The sequence below is a fragment of the Cupressus sempervirens genome, chromosome 2, assembly GCF_028749045.1.
Source record: "Cupressus sempervirens isolate cs-2001-9-10 chromosome 2, ASM2874904v1, whole genome shotgun sequence".
Taxonomy (NCBI): Eukaryota; Viridiplantae; Streptophyta; class Pinopsida; order Cupressales; family Cupressaceae; genus Cupressus; species Cupressus sempervirens.
Genome location: NC_143119.1, coordinates 385,205,855 through 385,227,297, shown reverse-complemented (window position 1 = coordinate 385,227,297; position 21,443 = coordinate 385,205,855). Strand labels below are relative to the sequence as shown.

Below are 21,443 nucleotides of genomic sequence, written 5' to 3'. Positions count from 1 at the left end.
GAGCATTCGTGACTTACGTAGAACAAAGAACTGTTTCTACTTTCTTCGTATTTACAAAACACAGAAACATAACCAGCATCCACGCTACTCTGTTACACTGTATTCTCCAATTAATAATAGGCATCAAACTGCAATTGAAACAATTCCCTTGTCCATTGACATGATCCCGCAAGCTATGGTTTAGTTTAAATGTAAATTGTAATTTGACACAATAATCATCAAAATCACTAAGGTTCGGACCTGGATGCATGACATTATGACAACTTAATAACAGTATGCAGTCTAGGATTCAGTCAGAAAACATAATCTGGATGACTCGATTTCAGACCTTAGATGATCATAAGCAATTCAGTGTCCTCTCCAAATGATTCATAAGAGTAATTTGTCAATTTAAAGGGGGAAAGAATTCTTCAGATGATCCAACTCCCTGACCTTGTATTACGTCTTTCAGATACATGTGAGGATACATATCGATCGATCTAAGATCACACTGGGATAACGGATTATAATGCATCGCAACGGAGCTTAATGTTAGAGTTTGAGGAATAACTATACCGAATATCTGAATTATGAGGATCAATCAACCCTCGTAAGAACATTTTGGAAAAACAAATTAGAAAGAATCAAAATAAGCATACCTTTAGATAGCCCTGTCACACATATTATGAGCCCTGAAAATGGGCCTGCGCATTGGAGCTGGTGTATGTTACCGCCGGCTGAAGAAGTGGTAGTTGGTGACATGGGCACCGAGGATGACTTCCTGGCTCCGCCAAAAAATGATTTAGGGGATGAAAGGGCAGCCCCTAATCTTGAACAACCTACGCTCACAACCAACTGATCTCTCCTGTCCACCATATTCTCCAAACCCGCTGATGTTTCTCTCTACCAAGATCTTCACAACAATTTGCACTGGCATGTTTAACCATGGCATTCGTGCAAGCCCTTCTTTCTTAAATCATGCCCCGCTGATTGAATGTGCTTTGATGATTGAATCTCTAAAGGCAAAGGACTTTATCTGAATCTACACGGCAATGAGTCAAAGTGGATGTTAGAAAGCATGTGAAAGGACTTGAAATGTGCGCAAAGTGGGGACTGTCATCATAGGCTGGGCCTGGTTGTTATCATGGCAAAGTATCGTAAATGTTTTGTCTACTTCCCGAGGTAAAGGAATCTGGTGCAGATTTAATACCATGTATTCGACTACTCTTCTGAATTCTGCTGCATGTTTTTAAAATTCTCAAATTCTCAGAAATTTTGAATAAACAACTAGAGACTAAAACTAAATTATTTGCTTCGGAACTATGTGTTGCTTTAATCAAACTACCAAGCATAGTTCGTGCAGGCCAGGTACCAGTTACGCATGGAAATTTTAAAAATAAATAAATCTTAACTAAATTTATCAAATATTTTGAATATCTTTTTAATAAAGATTTTGTTTCTTTGGAAGAGGGAAAATGGATAAAGAATCTGGTTGTTGATTATTATTATTCATTCAGCCAGCGGGTTACTTTTGGGATCTCATATTTAGAGAATAGACAATGGGCAGATAAAAAAAAATTAATTTTTTTGTTAACTTGAAAAAGATAAGTGCTCAGTAGTAGATTAGTACTTATTTATAATTAGTAGTCGCATGCTTTTGTAAATGCAACAAGTGCGCTATAAGATTTAAGAAAAAAATATAGAATGAACATTAAATAATGTAAATATAATTTTTTTTTAAATGATAATACAAAAATAAAAAGGTTAAGATTAAAACATAGATAGCTTAAGAAACATGTTCAATAATTTCAAGATTTTACAATTAAATTCAATTTATCAAATATAAAAAATAATAATCATTTAAAAAAAACTATCAAAAAAATTATCACGAAAAAATACAAAAAAATAATATGAAAAATAGTGACATCTCTAACAAATATTTTATTGACTAAATAAATTATAGAAACAAAAAAATTATTATTTAAAGAAAAAACTAAACTAATATAAAAATAGTAATTTAAAAGCTAAAATCTAAATCAATTTTAAAAATCAAAATTTTAATAAATAAAGATCACAACATAATTTAATAGATATCCAAGAGTAAGCGGTCATGTCGAGCAGCAGCGGTGGAAAGGAATCAAGCAAGAAAGGAAATTTCAAACATGCGGGATCTACGCCAGGCCTGGGATTTGTGTCTGCAGGTGTCTCCGCAGGTCCAAGAGATGCTGATGATGGAGGTACGCTGGAGGACCTAGGTGGAGGTGGGATTTTGGAGGACTTGGGTGGAGGGCCCAAACCCATTAAAAAATGGTCGAGCTTTTTTGGAGTTCGACCCACTAGCAAATCTTGCTTTCCCCTAATTAAAGATACGTCTGCAAGAGATAAAGGTAAGTTTTCTATTGAAATCCCTGACCAAATCATTGATAAAAACATTTTAAGCATGGATTCTACTCTGGTTGGTTGGTTTATTGGGGCTAGACCTAACATTGACAATGTAAGGAGTTTTGTGCGGAAGAAATGGAGTCTGAAAGGTCAAGTTGATGTCTCTGCGATGGCTAAAGGGTGTCTCTCATTTTGTTTTTCCTGTGATGAGGACAAACGAGACATTCTTTGTTGCAGCCCTTGGGTGATGGGGAGGCATACCCTAGTCCTCCAAAAATGGTCTCCTAATCTATATGCTATGGATGACTCTACTATTCAAGCCTCGGTGTGGGTTCGTTTACCCAACCTCCCCCTCGAGTTCTGGGTGGAAGATGTGTTTCAAGGGATCACCCAAACCTTTGGTGAGCTTCTTTCTTTAGATCCAGTTACGGTTTCTAGGAAAAGGATGAGTTATGCCAGATTTTGTGTTAGAGTAACTCAAGGAGTGGATATGGCTGAATCAATCTCGTTAAAATCCAAGTTGGGTATATGGGATCAACGCATTGAGTTTGAGTCTTTCCCCTTTGTTTGCTTTCATTGTAAAAAAGCTAGGCATTGGGCTAAAAAATGCCCCTCTTTGAGAGAGAAATCCAAGAAGGGTAAAAAAGTATGGCAACGGAAGGTGGTGGCAAGGGATGTTGGACCTCTGGTTTGCGAAGGGGTTACTCCAAATGGGAACACTACTTCTAAGGATCTAAGCAAGGATGCAAGCTCTACTAAGGCTATTGGAGTACCTGCCAAGATCATGGATGCTAGTGTCTTGTTGGTTGGCCATTCTGTGAAGGATTCTTCTGAGGTTTTTGAGAAAGGTACTGAGACTCAGGTTTCTCCAGATGGGAACACTTCCTCCCAGGATCTGAGTAAGGATGTAGGGACTGCTAAGGCTATCAGAGAATCTGCCATGTTCATGGATGCTGGTGTTTTGCAGGCTAGTCATCCAGTGAAGGATTCTTCTGTCAACCCTCTTAGGCAGGTTCTTGTGGAAGTCTTGGAGAAAGACCAGGAGTGTCTTGTACAACAACAGCATTGTGACAATCTGGAGATGACCCTAGTTGGTCAAGATGTTTCAACTAAGAATGGTGGGAATCATTCTTTTGTGTCAGCCCATATGGTTCTAGCTTCTCCTTTAGACTCCCCTATGAAGAATATGGCTAAGAAAGGAAATTTTGTCAGTGGAGAAGTTGAGGACTTGTCTCTTATTGAGGAAGATTAGTGGGAGGAGGATGTTTCTAATGTTGAATGGTCCACAGTTGGGAAAAAAAAACAACAAAGGAAAATACAAAAATAGGAAGAATGAAGGGGAGAAGGTAGAGCGGGTACCTCCTAAGCCTATGAAGAGAGGCCCTAAGCCAAAAGGGGACATGAATTGCTCAGAAGATAAACCTCTTGGAATATCTTGTAAGCATGGGGATGTTGGTTCCTCCCTTTCACCGGTTGGCAAACCTTCTAACCAACAGAGGAGAATAGTTGAGACCATCATAAGCATAGCAGATGGTAGTCAGAGAACTATTTTGGAAACAAAAAAATTTCATAAACCATGAAGATTATCTCATGGAATATTAGAGGGTTAAACAACCCTCATAAACAAGATATTTTGAAGAATTTGATCAAAGATAATAGGCCGAATATTTTGGTGATTCAAGAAACCAAAATGCTCAAAGAAAAGGTGGAGAATCTCCCAGTGTTTCAGTGTGGGAAGATTATTGGGAATGACTCGGTAGGAGCTTTAGGAGGTTTGGTTGTTTTTTGGTCTAGTAGGTGGATTCAAGGGGAAATCATCTCTCAAAACTCTAATTTTATGAATGTTAGATTCATCAATTCCAAAGATAATTTTTGTTGGATCCTCACAAATGTTTATGCTCCTAATACTAAATGGGGTAGGAAGGCATTATGGACTGAAATTTCAAATCAGAGGAAGTCTTTTGAGGAGGACAATTGGATTGTTATTGGGGATTTCAATACTTTGCTTAAAAAACATGAAAAATGGGGAGGGAGCCAGACCCCTCTAGATAACAGGATTTCAACTTAATGGAGTTTATTGATCAGCACACTCTTCATGATATTGATTTACATGGTATTGAGTACACCTGGACAAACAGAAGGGCGGGAAATGATCTTATTCAGGTCAGATTGGATCGTGCTCTCATCAGTATTGACTGGCTCCTTTCTTATAAATGTAACCTTAGTGCTCAAGTTAGGGTGGGTTCTGATCATTACCCTATCTTTTTGGTTGCTGACAAGATTAATTATAATAAGAACTTCCCTTTAAAATTTGAAAAAATGTGGACCCATCATCCGGGTTTGGAGACCCTTATCATGGATCATGGACTAAAATTTCAAATCAGAGGAAGTATTTTGAGGAGGACAATTGGATTGTTATTGGGGATTTCAATACTTTGCTTAAAGAACATGAAAAATGGGGAGGGAGCTAAACCCTGCTGGATAACAGGATTGACTTAATGGAGTTTATCGATCAACACACTCTTCATGATATTGATTTACATGGTATTGAGTACACCTAGAAAAATAGAAGGGTAGGAAATGATCTTATTCAAGTTAGATTGGATCGTGCTCTCATCAATATTGACTGGCTACTTTCTTATAAATGTAACCTTAGTGCTCAAGTTAGGGTGGGTTCTAATCATTACCCTATCTTTTTGGTTGCTGACAAGATTAATTATCATAAGAACTTCCCTTTCAGATTTGGAAAAATGTGGACCCATCATCCAGGTTTGGAGACCCTTATCATGGATTGGTGGGACATTCAAGTTGATGGTACAACAATGTTCAAAGTTGTTGCAAAATTGAAGAATGTCAAGAAAAAGATTAAAATTTGGAACAAAAATACTTTTGGTAATATCTTTGAGAATAAAAATAAGATTATTGAGGAGCTTAAAGATATTCAAGACAAGATTCAAATGGAGAGTTATGTAACCTTTTCAAGGGAAGAAGAAAGTGGTAAAATGGTTGAATTGCATGATATTATAGCCAAAGAGGAAACATTTTGGAGGCAGCGCTCTAGAAAGGTCTTCCTTAAGGAAGGTGATCGTAACACTAAGTTTTTTCATGTGTCAACTCTCAAGCACAGGATGGCTAATAGAATTTGCAGACTTAAAATGAATGAGGGATCTACGGAAGATGAAGAGACCATAAAAAGGGAGGTTGTGGGCTTCTTCAAATCTCTGTTGCAAGAATCCAATTTGGATCTGGACAAACGGGATTCTTTTCTTGAATGCATCCCTTCTTGTGTCTCTGCAGACCAAAATTCTTTTCTCACCTCTAATCCCTCGAATGTTGAGATTTCTCAAGCTGTCTTTTCTTTTGAAGGAGACAAAGCTCCTGGTCCAGATGGTTTCCCGCTCTTTTTCTTTCATAAGTAATGGCATATTATTGGATTGGATGTTTGCAACGGGGTGAAGGAATTTTTTGGGTCCACGAATATCCTTAAAGAGTTGAATGGCACATTCCTTGCTCTCATTCCTAAAAAGCTGGGAGCTGATAGTATGGACTTGTTCAGACCCATCAGTTTGTGTAACTCTTTTTATAAGATCATTTCCAAGGTTCTTACACTAAGAACCATGACTTTTTTGCCTCACATTATTTCTAGACAACAGAATGGGTTTGTTCTAGGCAAGTAGATTGTGGATTCCATTATTACGGTGCATGAAAATATCCACTCCCTTTCGGTTTCCAAGAAGGAAGGTTTCTTGCTAAAGCTTGATCTTTCTAAAGCCTATGACAGAGTGGATTGGCATTTTCTCCTCCAAGTTTTGGAAGCTTTTAGCTTCAGTAAGAGATTTCGTGATCTCATTTTTATGTTGGTGTCGTCAGCTTCTTTCTTGGTGCTCATGAATGGTTCTCCTTCCTCTTTCTTCAAGGCTTCTAGGGGTTTAAGACAAGGTGACCCTATTTCCCCTATTCTTTTTATTATTTTAGCTGAGTGTTTGGGAAGATTTATAGATGGTTTGGTTCTTAAAGGTGACATTGTAGGTCTTTATCATTCCTTCTCGACTTTAGTCTGCTCCCATCAACAATTTGTTGATGATTCTATTGTTATGGGAGAAGCTTCAGTGAAGAATGCTAGGATTTTGAAGAAGGCTTTGGTGGATTATGGCTTAGCTACTGGTCAACTTATTAACTAGAATAAGAGTCTGATTTACTTCATGAATGTTAATATGGAAAGGCAATTGAAGATTAAAAATATTATTGGCTGTGAGATTGGCTCCTTTCCAGGCTCCTATTTGGGTTTATCCCCTCCTAATAGTTTCTGGCATCCTTTGATAGATAAAATTCACTCGAAACTTGAAGGTTGGAAGGGATCTTTACTCAATCAGGCTGGTAAGGTGGTTGTTCTTAAATCTATCGTGCAAAGTGCCCCGTTGTATGCATTGAGTCTTTTTAAAATTCCTAGAAAATTTTCCCTTGCTATTGAAAAGATTTAGAAAACTTTTTTATGGACGAGTATGGAGAATGAAAAAAGATTCCCTCTTATTGCTTGGGAAAATGTTTGCATGCCATATAAGAAGGGAGGTCTTGGGCTACATAGAGTTTCTTCCATGAATGATTTTTTAATGGCTAAATTGTTATGGAGATGGCATAATGAGGATGGGGAATGGAAGAATATCTGGAATGATAAATACAACTTTGATAACCTTGACCTCTACCATTACCTTAATAGTAATGTGGCTCAAGGGGGGTCAATGATCTGAAAAAATTCTCAGTAGCTCAAAAACATAATAAGAAAAGGGATAAAATGGAAGGTCAGAAATGGAAGTAGAGTTCTTTTTGGGGAAGATGTTTGGTTTTTGGATCACCCCCTATGTGATGACCCAAGATGGAATAGGTATATGGACTTGTGTAAGACCCAGTTTGGTTCTCTTGTGGCAGACTATTGGATAGACAATGGATGGGTGGATCTTTTTAGACTTGACCCCAATTGGGTTGAACTCAAAAAGAGCCTTAATGCTTTTTTCTTAAATCAAAAGGAGGATGAACATATATGGGGAAAAGAACCTAATGGTGTTTTTTATGTTGCCTCTGCCTATGTTGACTCTTTTGATAACCATGATGAACCTTGTTGGGCTAAAGCGTGGATGAAGGGTATGACATCCAAGGTTAACATTTTCTTATGGACCCTGCTGCAAAACAAAGTACTTACTTTGGATAACCTTAAAAAGCGTGGGATTGTTATTATCAATAGATGTGTACTTTGTAAGAATGATGGGGAATTTGTTGATCATATTACCTTACATTGCCCTTTTTCTGTGAAGATTTGGGATTCTATATTTCATCTATTAAAGGTTGAATGGGTTTTCCCTTCCAATCTTCAACTCTTCTTTAATAATTGGAAGGCTCCTTCAAAAAATTCCTTAATTGGTAAACTGTGGGATTTCATTCTGACGTATGTTGCTTGGGGTATCTGGAAAGAACGTAATGATAGAATCTTTAGAGATGTTGAATCCAGCTCGGTTCAGGTCTTCTATAAAATAAAGACTCTTTTGATTGAGAACATTAAAAATATAGCCCCAGATCAGCAACCTTGTAATGATTGGGAATCTATTGTTCTTCTCAATTGGAATTTGAAGGCTGAGATTTTGGATGACTAGAGGCTCAATCGTAGGGAAAAAGCTAGTTGGGATTGCCCTCCTGATGATTGGTACAAGATTAACTTTGATGGAGCATCGAAAGGTAACCCCAAAATTGCAGGATGTGGTATTGTGATAAGAAATTCCAAAGGGGACAATGTTGGAAGCTTGGCTATTCCAGTTGGTACCCAAACAAATCATGTTGCTGAAGCCTCGGCTGCTCTCCATGGTCTTCTGTATGCAAAAAAGTTGAACTTGAAAAGGATCTGGTTAGAAGGGGATTCACTCAATATTATTAATTGTCTGAATAAAAAAACTACACCTTCATGGACAATTAGTAATATAACTCATGAGTCTATTCAAATCATTAATTCTTTTGAATTATGTGTTATTTCCCATAACTTTAGAAAGGCTAATGGGATGGTTGACTGGGTAGCGAATGTGGCATGTAGAAATGATCAAATTATTATTTGGGATACTCATGACTCGTCACCGCTGGAGGCTTGACTTCTTTTCCATAATGATAAATGGAGGTCATCTCAAAAGGTTTTCTAATATTGAATATGTTAGTACAGGAGTATGATATTGAGGTATGTGGCCATGGGTTTTGTGCTTTAATTCCCAATGATTTATGTAAAATCTCACACGGATTATAGGTCTATTTCACCCTGGTGTTGTCCGCTGTCATTTGTGAGGCCCTCTTTAATTGGTAATTGTAGATGAAGTTCCCTGTGATTTTTGGTGTTTTGCAAATGGGAGGTAAGAGGAGATGAGTTGAACCAGGAAATTGCATGGAGTGGATGAAGAAGGAAGAGGTGTGGGAGATTTTGAGAAGGGGTAATTTCACTGGGTTTATGGAGAGATTGAATGGAGGCAATCCTGCCATCATGCAACAATTTCTCAAAACTTGGAAAGAGGGCTCGATTATGGTGGGTAACCAATGCATGGAGATCACAGAGGAGGTGATTGCTGAGGCTACGGGCCTGGAGTTTGAGGGTCTCAATTTCTACAAGGAGTGGAAGTTATCTGATAGAGCCGTGGATGATTTTGTGGACTCTAAGGCTCGCCTGGTTAAAATTGGTAAGTCCTTCATCAACCTTACTTCACTATCCCGCCCATGGCGGTTCACCATGTTTGTTATTGTTAGAAAGGTTAATCTTTCGTTGGATATATTAATTGGGATATTCCAAGGGTCCCTAAATGTAGTTTGTCCTCTTGTACACATGTGGAGGACATGTCATTGTTTGTCCTTTATTCCACATGTAAGGACAACTCTTGTTTATTTCTTTATTTAGTTTATCCTCCTTAAGAGGATTGTGACACTTTGCACACACCTATTATGAATGTGGCATTCATAGAAATGGGAGTTACAAATGCAACTCCTCTCTCATCTCTATATAAGAGATGCTCCTCCTTCTTTCTTCTTCACTCTTAGCACTTGATGTTATTGTATTGAGCTACTTTTGCTCCAACACTCTCTCTCTCTCTTTTCTAGGCATTTGCCTTCATTCATAATACTCACAAGGGGTTTTCTTTGCTTTCCCCTTATAAATCCTTGTCTCCATTGTTGAACCATCTTGGTGTATGCTCTTGGAGTTGCTTATCTTATGGTAACATTGTTTCACACTTAACTTACTTGGATTTTTTCTCGTTCCTTGCTCAACATTATCATTTCTTACATGGTATCAGAGCTTGGCTATCTAATCCTTGTTTTAAGTTTTGTGTTGAAGGTTGCCATTCATTGGAGCACACCTTAGTTGGAGACGTTATTGAGAGAAGAAGTTGTGTTGTGGTTTTAGCTCATTTTAACATATCTTGTATATGCAGGTTTCATATATTTTTTACTAACCCTCTTTGGAAGGCTTGCCGCCAAAGGGTTTTCTTGTAAAATTTTAATTTTTTTTCTTGTTTTGGAAGGCATGCCGCCAAAACAAGAAGTATTACATGAGTAAAGTTTTCAATAAGTCTATAATTTTCTTACTCCTTAAAATTTTTTTTTTCCTATATTGTTTTTCTTCATACTATAATCTATATTGGTGTGTTTAAATTGATTAATTTTTTTTTGAAGAAATGACATTATAATTTCTTACTATTATATGTTCTTTGATCTTATTTCTTACATTAATATCTCTTAATCGCTCATAGCGCGAATCTTTTTTTTTAAAAAAATTTTTTTGTGGGTGGTCGTGCCACCCACAGCGCCGTCGCGTACCCTCCGCGTCGCCGCGCACCCACAGCACTGTCGCACACCATTAGCACCGCCGCGCACGACCACCACCATAAGTGTCGCCGCGCGCCGCCGCGTACTCACAGCACCGCCGCGTACCCTTCGTGCCGATCAAACCCTGCATCCACACCGCGCACGACAAACTCCAGAAGTTTATTGTTTTTTTAATCATTCCACCGCTCTCACCACGTTTATTGTTTCCTTCCACCACATACCATTGACCCACCGCCCCCTTCACACCTGTCGTTAGCATTCTGCTCCGCCTGTGGTAAACCCTAAGGCGCGGCCTGCATTCAAGCCACGCGTCAAACGTCGCCTGCGCAGCCACGCCACCCGCTCGGCAAATCCTTATCCTCTTCCATTTAAACCGCGCATTTTTTTTAATTTAAAACCTCAGCTTTGTTTGATAAAAATTTCTTCAAAACTTATTTAATTTTTTTTTTCAAGCAACCTTAAAATAAAAAGTAGTTTTAAAAAAAAAAAAAGTTTATTTATAAAAAAAAAAAGAGAATTGTTCATTTTTTTTAACACAAAAAGTAACTTTTTCATTTTATAATTTTTTTTACTCTAACCTTTTAAAACAATTTATATATATTATTAATTTTATATATAAAAAGTCATCATTCTTTTTAATTTGATTCTCAAATCAAGGAATTTTTTTTAATTTTTTTTTTGTAATCATATCAACCTTAATTCCAGAAATAAAACTTAATTATTCTAATTATCATTCTTGGAAAACTCATATCTCATTTATTTTTCGTTTTAAACACCTCTTCGAAATAGCCACTGATCCTTCTGTTGAACCTGGTTCCGCGGCTACCCAAGACGAGAAAGATACTTGGAAAGCTAAAAATGAAGAAGCTTTAGGGTTAATTGGTATTTCCATTATTCCAGACTTATATGTGTTGATTGCTCACTGTTCTAAAGCTCATGATGCATGGTCCATCTTGCAAACCAAGTATGACAGTGGAGATGAATATCGCAAAATACAGTTGCAGGATCAACTTCAAGATCTCAGGTATGCAGATTTTAAAAGTATGGATGAATTTCTGTTAAAATTTGACTCTCTTAAAAGCCAAATTATTGCCTTAGGTGTTCAATTAGAGGACATTCGTTTAATTCATCTTATTCTTAAAAAGTGTCTTCCTAGACAGTTTCAACAATTTATAACTAATATTCATGCACAACTTGCTATTCCTACTTTAACTTCTCAGTTAACTTATGTTATTTTTCAAACTTTATTAAGACAGGAAGAAGCTAAGCTAATTCAGTTTGGTACCCTTAAATCAACTGAACATGCATTTGTGTCTAGAAATTCAAATACTAATTCTCGTTCTAATAATAATAATAATAACCACAAACAATATAATACTAATTCAAACAATTCCAACAATAACTTTCATGTGAAATATAATAATAATAACAATCATCATAATAACACTCGTAATACTCAAAGGAATCCTTCCAATTCTAAACCTCATTGTTCTTATTGTGGCAAAGATGGTCATATTGTCAATAACTGTTTTAAAAAGCAAAATGATAAAAAAACCTATGAATAATAGTACCAATAATCAAAACTCAAATCATAAAAAAGGTAACTCTACTGGTTTTAATCCTCGTCATGCTTTTACTTGTAGCTTTAATCTTTGTAGACCTTTAGAATGGATTGTTGACAGTGGTGCATCACAACATGTAACCTCTCATAAAGAAATTTTTGATTCTTTACAACCTGATATTGCTAACATTCCTATTCAGTTAGCTAATAATCAGACTTGTAAAGTTGAAGGATTAGGTGATGTTACTATTCCTAATGGTAAATTGCATGATGTATTATATGTACCTGACTTGAAAACTAATTTGCTTTCTGTTTCACAGTTATGTCGGGACTATAAAGTTGAATTCTACAAAGATACATGTTATATCATAGATCCTCAAACTCTAAAAGAGATTGCTCATGCTAAAATGGATAATGACAATCTGTTTAAATTCCATGAATTTGCTAGTTCACGATATTCACTACATACTTCTATTGATTTCAATATATGGCATGAGAGACTTGGCCATTTAAATTCTGATTATATTACTTTCATGCAAAAGCATAATATGGTTGATGGCTTGCCTCACATTATTCCTTCCAAGATTGCCTGTACAGGTTGTATGAGTGGTAAGATGCATAGGGAGCCCTTTCCAAGTGGAAAATCATGGCGGGCAACTCATAAGTTGCATCTTGTCCATAGTGATCTTTTGGGCCCCATGGAGAATACCTCCATCCAAGGTTCTCGGTATGCACTTACCTTTGTTGATGATTTTTCTAGACGAACTTGGATCTATTTTTTGCATAGCAAGGATCAAGTTCTTGATATATTTATTGAATTTCAGTTATATGTTGAAAGGCAATCTAGTTTTAAACTTAAAATTCTTAGAACTGATAATGGAAAAGAATATGTGAATAATGCTTTTCATTCTTATTTGAAATCATGTGGAATTAAACATGAGCTTACTATTCCTTATACACCACAACAAAATGGTGTGGCGGAAAGAAAGCATCGGACCATTGTTGAAATGGCTAGAAGCATGTTGCATGCTAAGAATCTGCATTATAAATTCTGGGTTGAAGCCATGTATTGTGCAACTTATATTCTTAATCGGACTCCTACCAAAGCTCTCAAGCTTATCACTCCAGAAGAGGCTTGGTCTGGTAGGAAACCTAATTTACATCATTTATGAATTTTTGGTTCTATTGCTAATGTTCATACTCCTAAACAGAAAAGGCATAAATTAGATGCTAAGTCATCTCCTTATCTGTTTGTTGGTTATGATGAAAACACTAAAGGTTATCGTGTTTATGATTCCACTACTAACAAAGTTCAAGTTGCTAGAGATGTTTGTATTGCAGAAAATGGAGTCCATGATTGCTCTACTACACATGATGCAGAATTCAGTGGCACTAAAATTGTGCTGGTGGAGGACCAACCTCCTTCTCTTAACCCTGCTCCTCTTAAACCTTCAAATCAAGTACCACCTATTATTTCTGCACCTACACCTCATGATATTCAAGTAGATACTAATGATACTTTTATTACTAATGATTCTTCCTCTAGTGATAATTCCATTACAACTAAATGTAAACCTAAATGGGCTCAAAACTTAATCAATGAAGGTGATGATTACATTTCTAGATCTAGTGGAATTAAACATAGAAGGATTAATTATTGTAATTATGCTTTGATGACTACTATTATGAATTCTAACGATCCTAAGTCTTTTGTTCAAGCTAACTCTCAACCTCATTGGCAAAAAGCCATGCAAGAGGAATATGATTCTTTCATTGCTAATCAAACTTGGGACTTAGTCAAATTACCTCATGGTAAGAATATAGTTTCATGTAAATGGTTATACAAAACAAAATTCAATACTAATAATGAAATTAGTAAATTTAAGGCTAGACTAGTTGCTAGAGGTTTTTCACAAATTGAAGGATTAGACTATAATGAAACTTTTGCTCCTGTTGCTAAGATGCCTACTATCAAATTAGTTCTTGCTTTAGCATCTAAACTAAATTTGCCCATTCATCAAATGGATGTTAAAAGTGCCTTCTTAAATGGTGATTTACATGAAGAAATCTATATGGCTCAACCTCCTGGATTTGTTAAGAAAGGTAGTGAAAATCTGGTTTGCAAATTGAACAAATCTATTTATGGTCTTAAACAATCACCTAGAGAATGGTATTCTAAAATTAATTCTTTCTTTATTTCTCAAGGTTTTGCTAGAAGTTAGAATGATCCAAATTTGTATATTAAACATACTAACGATGACATTATTATTGTTATTGTTTATGTAGATGATCTAATACTCACTTCTAATTCAGACACTTTGATTTCTGATATCAAATTCCAACTTAAACAAAAATTTCAGATGACTGATTTAGGTATCTTACATTATTTCTTAGGTATGCAAATTTTTCAAACTCCTAAAGGTATCTTTGTTTCTCAAAGCAGGTATGCTTATGATCTTTTAGAAAAATTTAAGATGAATGACTCTAACCATGTTTCAATTGCATGTGAATTAGGAACTAAATTAATGAATGATATGAATACTCCTTTTGTTGATGAAACTTTGTATAGACAGTTAGTAGGAAGTTTAAATTATTTAACTCTTACTAGACCTGATATTGCTTATAGTGTTGGTTTAGTTTCTCGATTTATGTCTAAACCTCAACAAACTCATTTTAAAGTTGCTAAACGCATCTTAAGGTACATTAAAGGAACTATTAATGTGGGATTATTTTATGATGCAAATTCTGAATTTATTTTACATGGCTATACTGACTCCGATCTAGGTGGAGATCCCAATGATGGGAAGTCCACTTGTGGTTATTGTTTCTTTGTTGGTTCAGGTGTAATTTCTTGGAAAAGCAAAAAAGAACACTCTATTTCCCTTTGCTCAACTGAAGCTGAATACAAAGGTTGCACCAATGCAGCTAAGGAAGCTTTATGGATTAGAAGACTTCTTGATGATTTGGGTCTACCTCAACAATCACCTACACCTATACATTGTGACAATCAAAGTGCTATTGCCTTGGCAAAGAATCTCGTTTATCATGCACGAACCAAACATATTTCACTTCAACATCACTTCATTCGAGAACAAGTTGAAGACAAGAAAATTATTCTTCTTTATTGTAAAGGAGAAGATTAAGTGGCTGATATTTTAACCAAACCACTTTCTAAAGAGAGATTTCAGTTCCATTGTAAAAATTTGGGTTTACAACCCGTTGATGTAAACTCCCCAAGTAAAGATTAAGGGGGGGTGTTAGAAAGGTTAATCTTTCCTTGGATATATTAATTGGGATATTCCAAGGGTCCCTAAATGTAGTTTTTCCTCTTGTACACATGTGGAGGACATGTCATTGTTTGTCCTTTATTCCACATGTAAGGACAACTCTTGTTTATTTCTTTATTTAGTTTATCCTCCTTAAGAGGATTGTGACACTTTGCACACACCTATTATGAATGTGGCATTCATAGAAATGAGAGTTACAAATGCAACTCCTCTCTCATCTCTATATAAGAGATGCTCCTCCTTCTTTCTTCTTCACTCTTAGCGCGTGATGTTATTGTATTGAGCTACTTTTGCTCCAACACTCTCTCTCTCTCTCTCTTCTCTAGGCATTTGCCTTCATTCATAATACTCACAAGGGGTTTTCTTTGCTTTCCCCTTATAAATCCTTGTCTCCATTGTTGAACCATCTTGGTGTATGCTCTTGGAGTTGCTTATCTTATGGTAACATTGTTTCACACTTAACTTACTTGGATTGTTTCTCGTTCCTTGCTCAACATTATCATTTCTTACAGTTATCATGGAATATTTAATGTTGGATGGGAGATTTACCAAATGTTATGGTTACCACTTCATGTTGGCCAACCATTTTAGGCGTAATGTGAAAATTAACTTCCCCTATTATCTGAAGCAATCTCTCGCTATCTCTATCCAAGCTTTACAAAAAGACCCAAATGGTGAACATGTCTACCATGAGGGTCTAATGGTACTTATTTTAAATACTTTAAAGGCCAAAAGAATAGTAAGGAGCAGGGGTTGAATTAAAGATGCTGACTATGAAACAGAAGGGAGTGCCCAGGAGAAGGGTTATGACTTCGAAACCCAGGATGAGCTTGATGGGGATGAGGTTTATGCGCTTAAGGAAACTTACAACAGATTTAAGAAGAAAAGGAGAGCCGCAAGTCACTTTGACTTTGAAAAGAAGAGTGATTTTGTGGAGGATCTACTAAGGGTTTATAAGAAGAAGTCTGAGATAAAGGGTAAGAGAGTTAAGGATAGTCCAAGGAAGAGGGCTTCGTCCCCTTCTGATGATGATGATACCCTAGCCCAGTGCTTGGAAAAGAAAAGATACTCGTCAAGGCGCCCTGACAAAGAGTTAGGAGATAAAGGGGAGTCGGGTGATAAGGACTCCTAGGAACAGGGGATTCATGAGGGTTGGGAGAATAGACATGAAGGTACCCCTAAGCCTATGAAAGGGATGCATGGTAACCCAGGTGCTATACTAAAAGAAATTGGGGTCATGAAGAGCCAAATTCAAACACTTGGCAGTGACATGCAGGAACTTAGGAAGGTTGTCATGCATGTTAGTAAAACTGCATGTGGTGAGTGCACCCTCGGCCAACATATTGACAGGCTTATGGAAGTGGTTGGCAGCATTGAGGATGTTAAAAATCTTATGCAGAAGATTCTGCAACTAGAGGCTAAGAACAGGGCTATTGATAGAGACTTCAATGTGAATCGAGAGAAGTTAACTATGATGGAAGCCAAGATATGCAACCTTAAGAAGTTAATTAAGCAAATGGTTGACAATATGTCTACCCAGTTGAAGAAATTGGACATGGATAAAGGCTAGGACTCTCCTTCAGTGGTTGATAGCCAAGGTCCCAGCAAATGCACTAGGGCCCATTCTAAAAAGACGGATGATATAGCCAAGAAGGATGAGGTGAAGGTTATGGCGAAAAACATGCAGATGCTAGCTGATCATGCTTTGGACCTGATTAAGGTCACGTACCTGGTTCTTTTCTATCTTTTGTGTTGTCCTTTTGCTTTCCTAGTGTTGTTTCTTTGCTGGTTTTTTCAGCAATTCTATCTGTGACCTCTTGTGTTTCTTTTTGGAGGTTTGTTTTGTTTTTGTTCCTAAATGAACTATCTTTTTTGAGACTGTCCTTTTGTAATAAGGTTTCGGGTCCTTAAAACCTATTTTTACTTAATCAAAACATAATCTAATGTGGAGATCACAAGTAACTATTTTTTAAATAAATAAGAAAAGAAAAATAATAGTTAAAAGTAGATATTTAAAATATAATCTTATGTGAACAAATTAGATTATTAATAATTTTTAATTTAAATAAGATATATTTGCTAAAATCTTTTAAATATATTAATAAATATTATTTATTTAAATTAAATCTATAAAAATTTAAAGTAATATTTTAAAAAATTAAAATAATTTAAAAACTAAAATCTAAATTAATTTAAAAAATCAAAAGTTAAATAAATAGATCACAACGTGAGCTAATGTGGAGATCACAACTAATAAATAGAAAAAGAAAAACAATAGTTAAAAGTGGAGATAACAACTAATAAATATCAAAACAAGAGTTAAAAGTGGAGGGAGATTAAAAAGAAAAATGATCGGTAAATAATTAATGGGAAGGATTTTCAATTTTCCAACCAAATTGACAACTTTCCCGGCCAACTTGCAAATTTTCCATCAAAATTTTAGTTTTCGGGAACAAAGTTCCAACAAATAGCCTATCGGCTAAATTATTTAGAGGTAAATAGTTAATTATAATTATAATTTTATATGTTAATGTAAGTATTGTTTAATTATATTTATTATAAGTTTTAAATATATTAATATTAATATATTATTATAAATTTTAATAATTATAATATCAAAATAATTTTAGTAATTAAAATATTGTAATACCAAGTTAGTATACTAAATAAATCTATCTTAAAAAATCTATAGATATTAATTATAAAATATTTAAAAGTTAATTTCTTTCACCTAGAATTTTTTTTTTTTGTGATCGATAAACGGCCAAGGCCTTGGATCATATATTAAAGAAAGGGATAACAGATACATAGAATTTCTCCATTCAAACGGGCACTGGTAGGAAAGAACGGAGAAGAAAACCTCCAGTCTTGCCCGAGACTCATGTCCTATCTTATTACATTACCCTAGGGGCATACCCCGGTTCTCAAAGTTACATAAGTTATCAAATTACATAAGTTACATATGGGCATTCCCATAGAGATTTGACTTAGTATAACTTCCTTCCAACTAAATGTAAATAATCCGAAATAAGATACCTGTCAAGGAATTCTTTCTTCAAGACATAAAATTGTTAGTAGCCTAAAGAATATTTTTCAAATTCCAATATGCTCTTTCATACAGAATCCAATAATAAATATGCCTAATAAGGCTAGAACAATAAATATTCTGACTACTAATTACATCGAATATGGACCATAAATCGATATAAACCTAAAATAAAACCTGTACTAAACAAGGCTGGGGAAAAAAACAAAAGAGCACATAATATATAAAAAAAAACAGAGGTAATAAACTATCTGAAAAAAGAAACAGAGAGTCGGCAAAATCTAAAAAGACTATCCCATAGATCCTGATAATTAATCTAAATTATGATTCATTACCAAGGACTGATAGCTGTAGATGTTGAATTACCCGACTAATAAAAGGATTCCAATATATAAACCTGAGAAAGATCTAACTACAAAACCCTTGATTTGTGAAAATAGGATTAAACATTGAAAGACCCGAAAAAATAATTCAGACCGAGAAAGAAGCCCAAGAATTATAATAATAAGATTAAAATTGTAAAACATTCGAATGACTATGAACTTTATTCCAGGTATGAATGGGGAAAACAACAAACTCTAGACAGAGGAGGCATAGACATACTGGAGAAATTCAAAAACAAACCCTCAAATTTTCGGTCAATCAATTTATCCCAATTGCAATTTTAAAGAGGAAACAATACCAACATATGACAAAACAGTCTCCAACATAACCAAATAAGTCACATAGATCTAAAATCGTAACGTAAATCAAACAAGGCATATCTAAAAGTCTAACCCATAGATCAGTTAATGCAATCTAAATTGCGAATCATAATCAAGAAATTATGGATACTACATGCTGAATTCCGACAAATTAAAAAAAAAAAAAAAAAAATTCATTATCCAAACCTAAAAGAGATCTGTGAAATAAGGATTAAAAATTTAAGGACCCAGATTATCTATACAAACCGAGAAAGAAGCTCAAGAATTCATAATATTAAGACAAAATTGCAAACCAACCGAATGACTATGTGCTTTATTTTCGATATGAATGAGGAAACCAAATAAATCTTGACAGAGTAAGCTTAGATCTTCTGGAAAAAGTCAAAAACACACCCTCAGATATTTGTTTAATAATTCAACCCAATCGCATGATAAATTTAAAGGAAACGATACCATCATATGACAAAATAGTCACCAACAATGCCAAATTTTATTCGACAACCACAAAATTCTAAAATCGCTACCTTAATAAAACAAAAGCGTGGCACAAATACTGAATCCATCATCACACAGACCACTTGGAAATATGTTCTATTACCCAATATAACCTTACAAAAATATATAGTCAGAGATATACAAAGCTATACTATGTAAAACTATAACCAGTATCGACGTAATATCCTGTATAATACTGATGAGGAACCCAAAAGATTACCAGAAGACATCTAATGCTACTTTAGTCTAACTAAGTACATAACCGCCTTCTATAACTAGATATCAAAAACTTAAACCATATACTATTGTTTCCATGAGACCATAATCACCTCTGGAACAGAGTCTGGATCATCCATGACTACGTTTGGCAGGAGTACGTAATCAACTCTAAGTTTGCTCAATTTTTCAGCATTAAAAATGTAGAATTCCAAGTCATTGAGATCATTAAAGACTACACCCGGACTCACATAGGATTTAAACATGTTGATATATCTGACCACCCAGTCTAGATTGTCTTCTGCCCTAATCCCACGCCAGCATAGGAGGAAATTAACACTTGCTTCCATTTGAGGCCAAGCCCTAAAAAAGGCCAAATTTTCCCTAACCATAAGGCATTGGCGACGCGGGGCAGTCTTCAACTCTTCCGCACCCAGAGGAAGACCCATATATTTTTCAAGGTAAGGGATTCTGCCCTTTTCATCAATGCTGTGAACCACCTTCTCTAACCCTCACCTCCAAACAGGATTAAAAATATCTTCACAAAGCCTAACAATCTCTTCTTTTCCAAACTTTGCCCTTACCATCACTCCAATGAAAGTCCCAATTATCGAGTTGTTGGTTCTCCAGGTCGCCCTATAATCAAAGATATCTTCCCCTAACACCCTATTAATGGCAAAACGCGACATATCATCTACATTTCTCAGAAGACGGTTCCATCTTTTCGGTGTTACCTTTCCGAGAAAGGCCATTGTTCTATTTTTTGTCATATGATAGACACTCACATTGGTTTCCATCTTAGCAACAAGCTAACACTCAAGAGTAGCAGAAGTCTGCCTCTCTAATTCTATGCGTTTTGCTTAAAAATTCATTCCCATAAAGCAGAAAAAACCATCATTACCAATCTATCCTACGTGCCCTTTATACAAATTTAGAATCTATGTTAGGCAGTGACCTCATCTACTCGTGTTAAATTTTGAGTATTAGATCACATTTCCAGAGCCTTTATCACATGAGCCAAGTGGCAAGTCTGGAACTCGCTCTCTCCTATTCCAACTCAAATTTACTAATGATAACTTTCTGGACCCATAATAAGTAATGATATCTCATGACACGATCTACAACTGGGGGCCAACTGGAAAACACACAAAGCAAGATGGAAGTGAATGGAAATCTAGGCTCAGGACAATTGCTAGGAGTTAATATCTCTTAATCATTGTAGCTATGTCCAGACGTAATGCTTATAGGGAAAAGTCCCTATATAAATAATCTCAACGATAGTAAATCAAGAAGATACCTAAGGAGAACTAAAATAGAGGAAAACATAATAACACCTTGAAATTAACAATGCGAACGTGATCAAAATTAGAGAAAAGGATATTTCTTAGGAGATAACAATAAAGCTATCAACAATAAATATTTGATAATACTAAAACCCCCATAATAACAGACAGTACGGATACAATTGCAAAAATATCAAAAAAAAAGCTAAATAATACTATAATATAATCTCTTTCTTCCCATTAATTGAATATAGAGTTTTAAGGTATATTATTATGGAACATTAATAGGAATTAGTACAAGTATGTATCTAATAAGCTATAAATCATATATATATATATATATGTTTATGATTATATTAACATATGAATATATATATGCTTTTATATAAGAGTATGAATATTAATATAAAAGGAATAATTGTGAATATTATCTAATTCTTCAAAGGAGGAGAAGACTCTGAGTTATATATCAGGAGCGATTCTCCATCAGCACCCTTGTTGGCAAGTCTGTCAGCCATAGTATTACCTTCTCGGTAAATGTGGTTAATTAATACGTCTTCAAATTTTTCCATTAAAATCAACACTTCTTGGAGTTTAGAGTTTAGGATCCAATTAGGAGTCTTTTTAACCCTAATGCCATTAAGA

General features: G+C 35.4%; 2 protein-coding genes across 3 annotated transcripts in view; one reads left to right on the top strand and one right to left on the bottom strand.

Moving 5' to 3' along the window:
* LOC149572741 (BRCT domain DNA repair protein) overlaps nucleotides 1-987 on the bottom strand; it is an 80,128-nt gene extending 79,141 nt beyond the window's left edge. For both annotated transcript variants that reach the window (XM_089813829.1, XM_089813830.1), the window contains exon 1: nucleotides 639-987. In XM_089813829.1, the coding sequence (XP_089669955.1) occupies nucleotides 639-855 (217 nt within the window). In that variant the 5' untranslated portion in view covers nucleotides 856-987. The remainder of the gene's footprint in view (nucleotides 1-638) is intronic.
* Nucleotides 988-4,428: 3,441 nt separating this feature from the next.
* LOC149572740 (uncharacterized) lies at nucleotides 4,429-5,780 on the top strand. The gene is made up of 2 exons (XM_089815876.1): nucleotides 4,429-4,524; nucleotides 5,280-5,780. The coding sequence occupies exons 1-2, from the start codon at nucleotides 4,429-4,431 to the stop codon at nucleotides 5,778-5,780; spliced, it is 597 nt and encodes a 198-aa protein (XP_089672002.1).
* The last annotated feature ends 15,663 nt before the right edge of the window (nucleotides 5,781-21,443 follow it).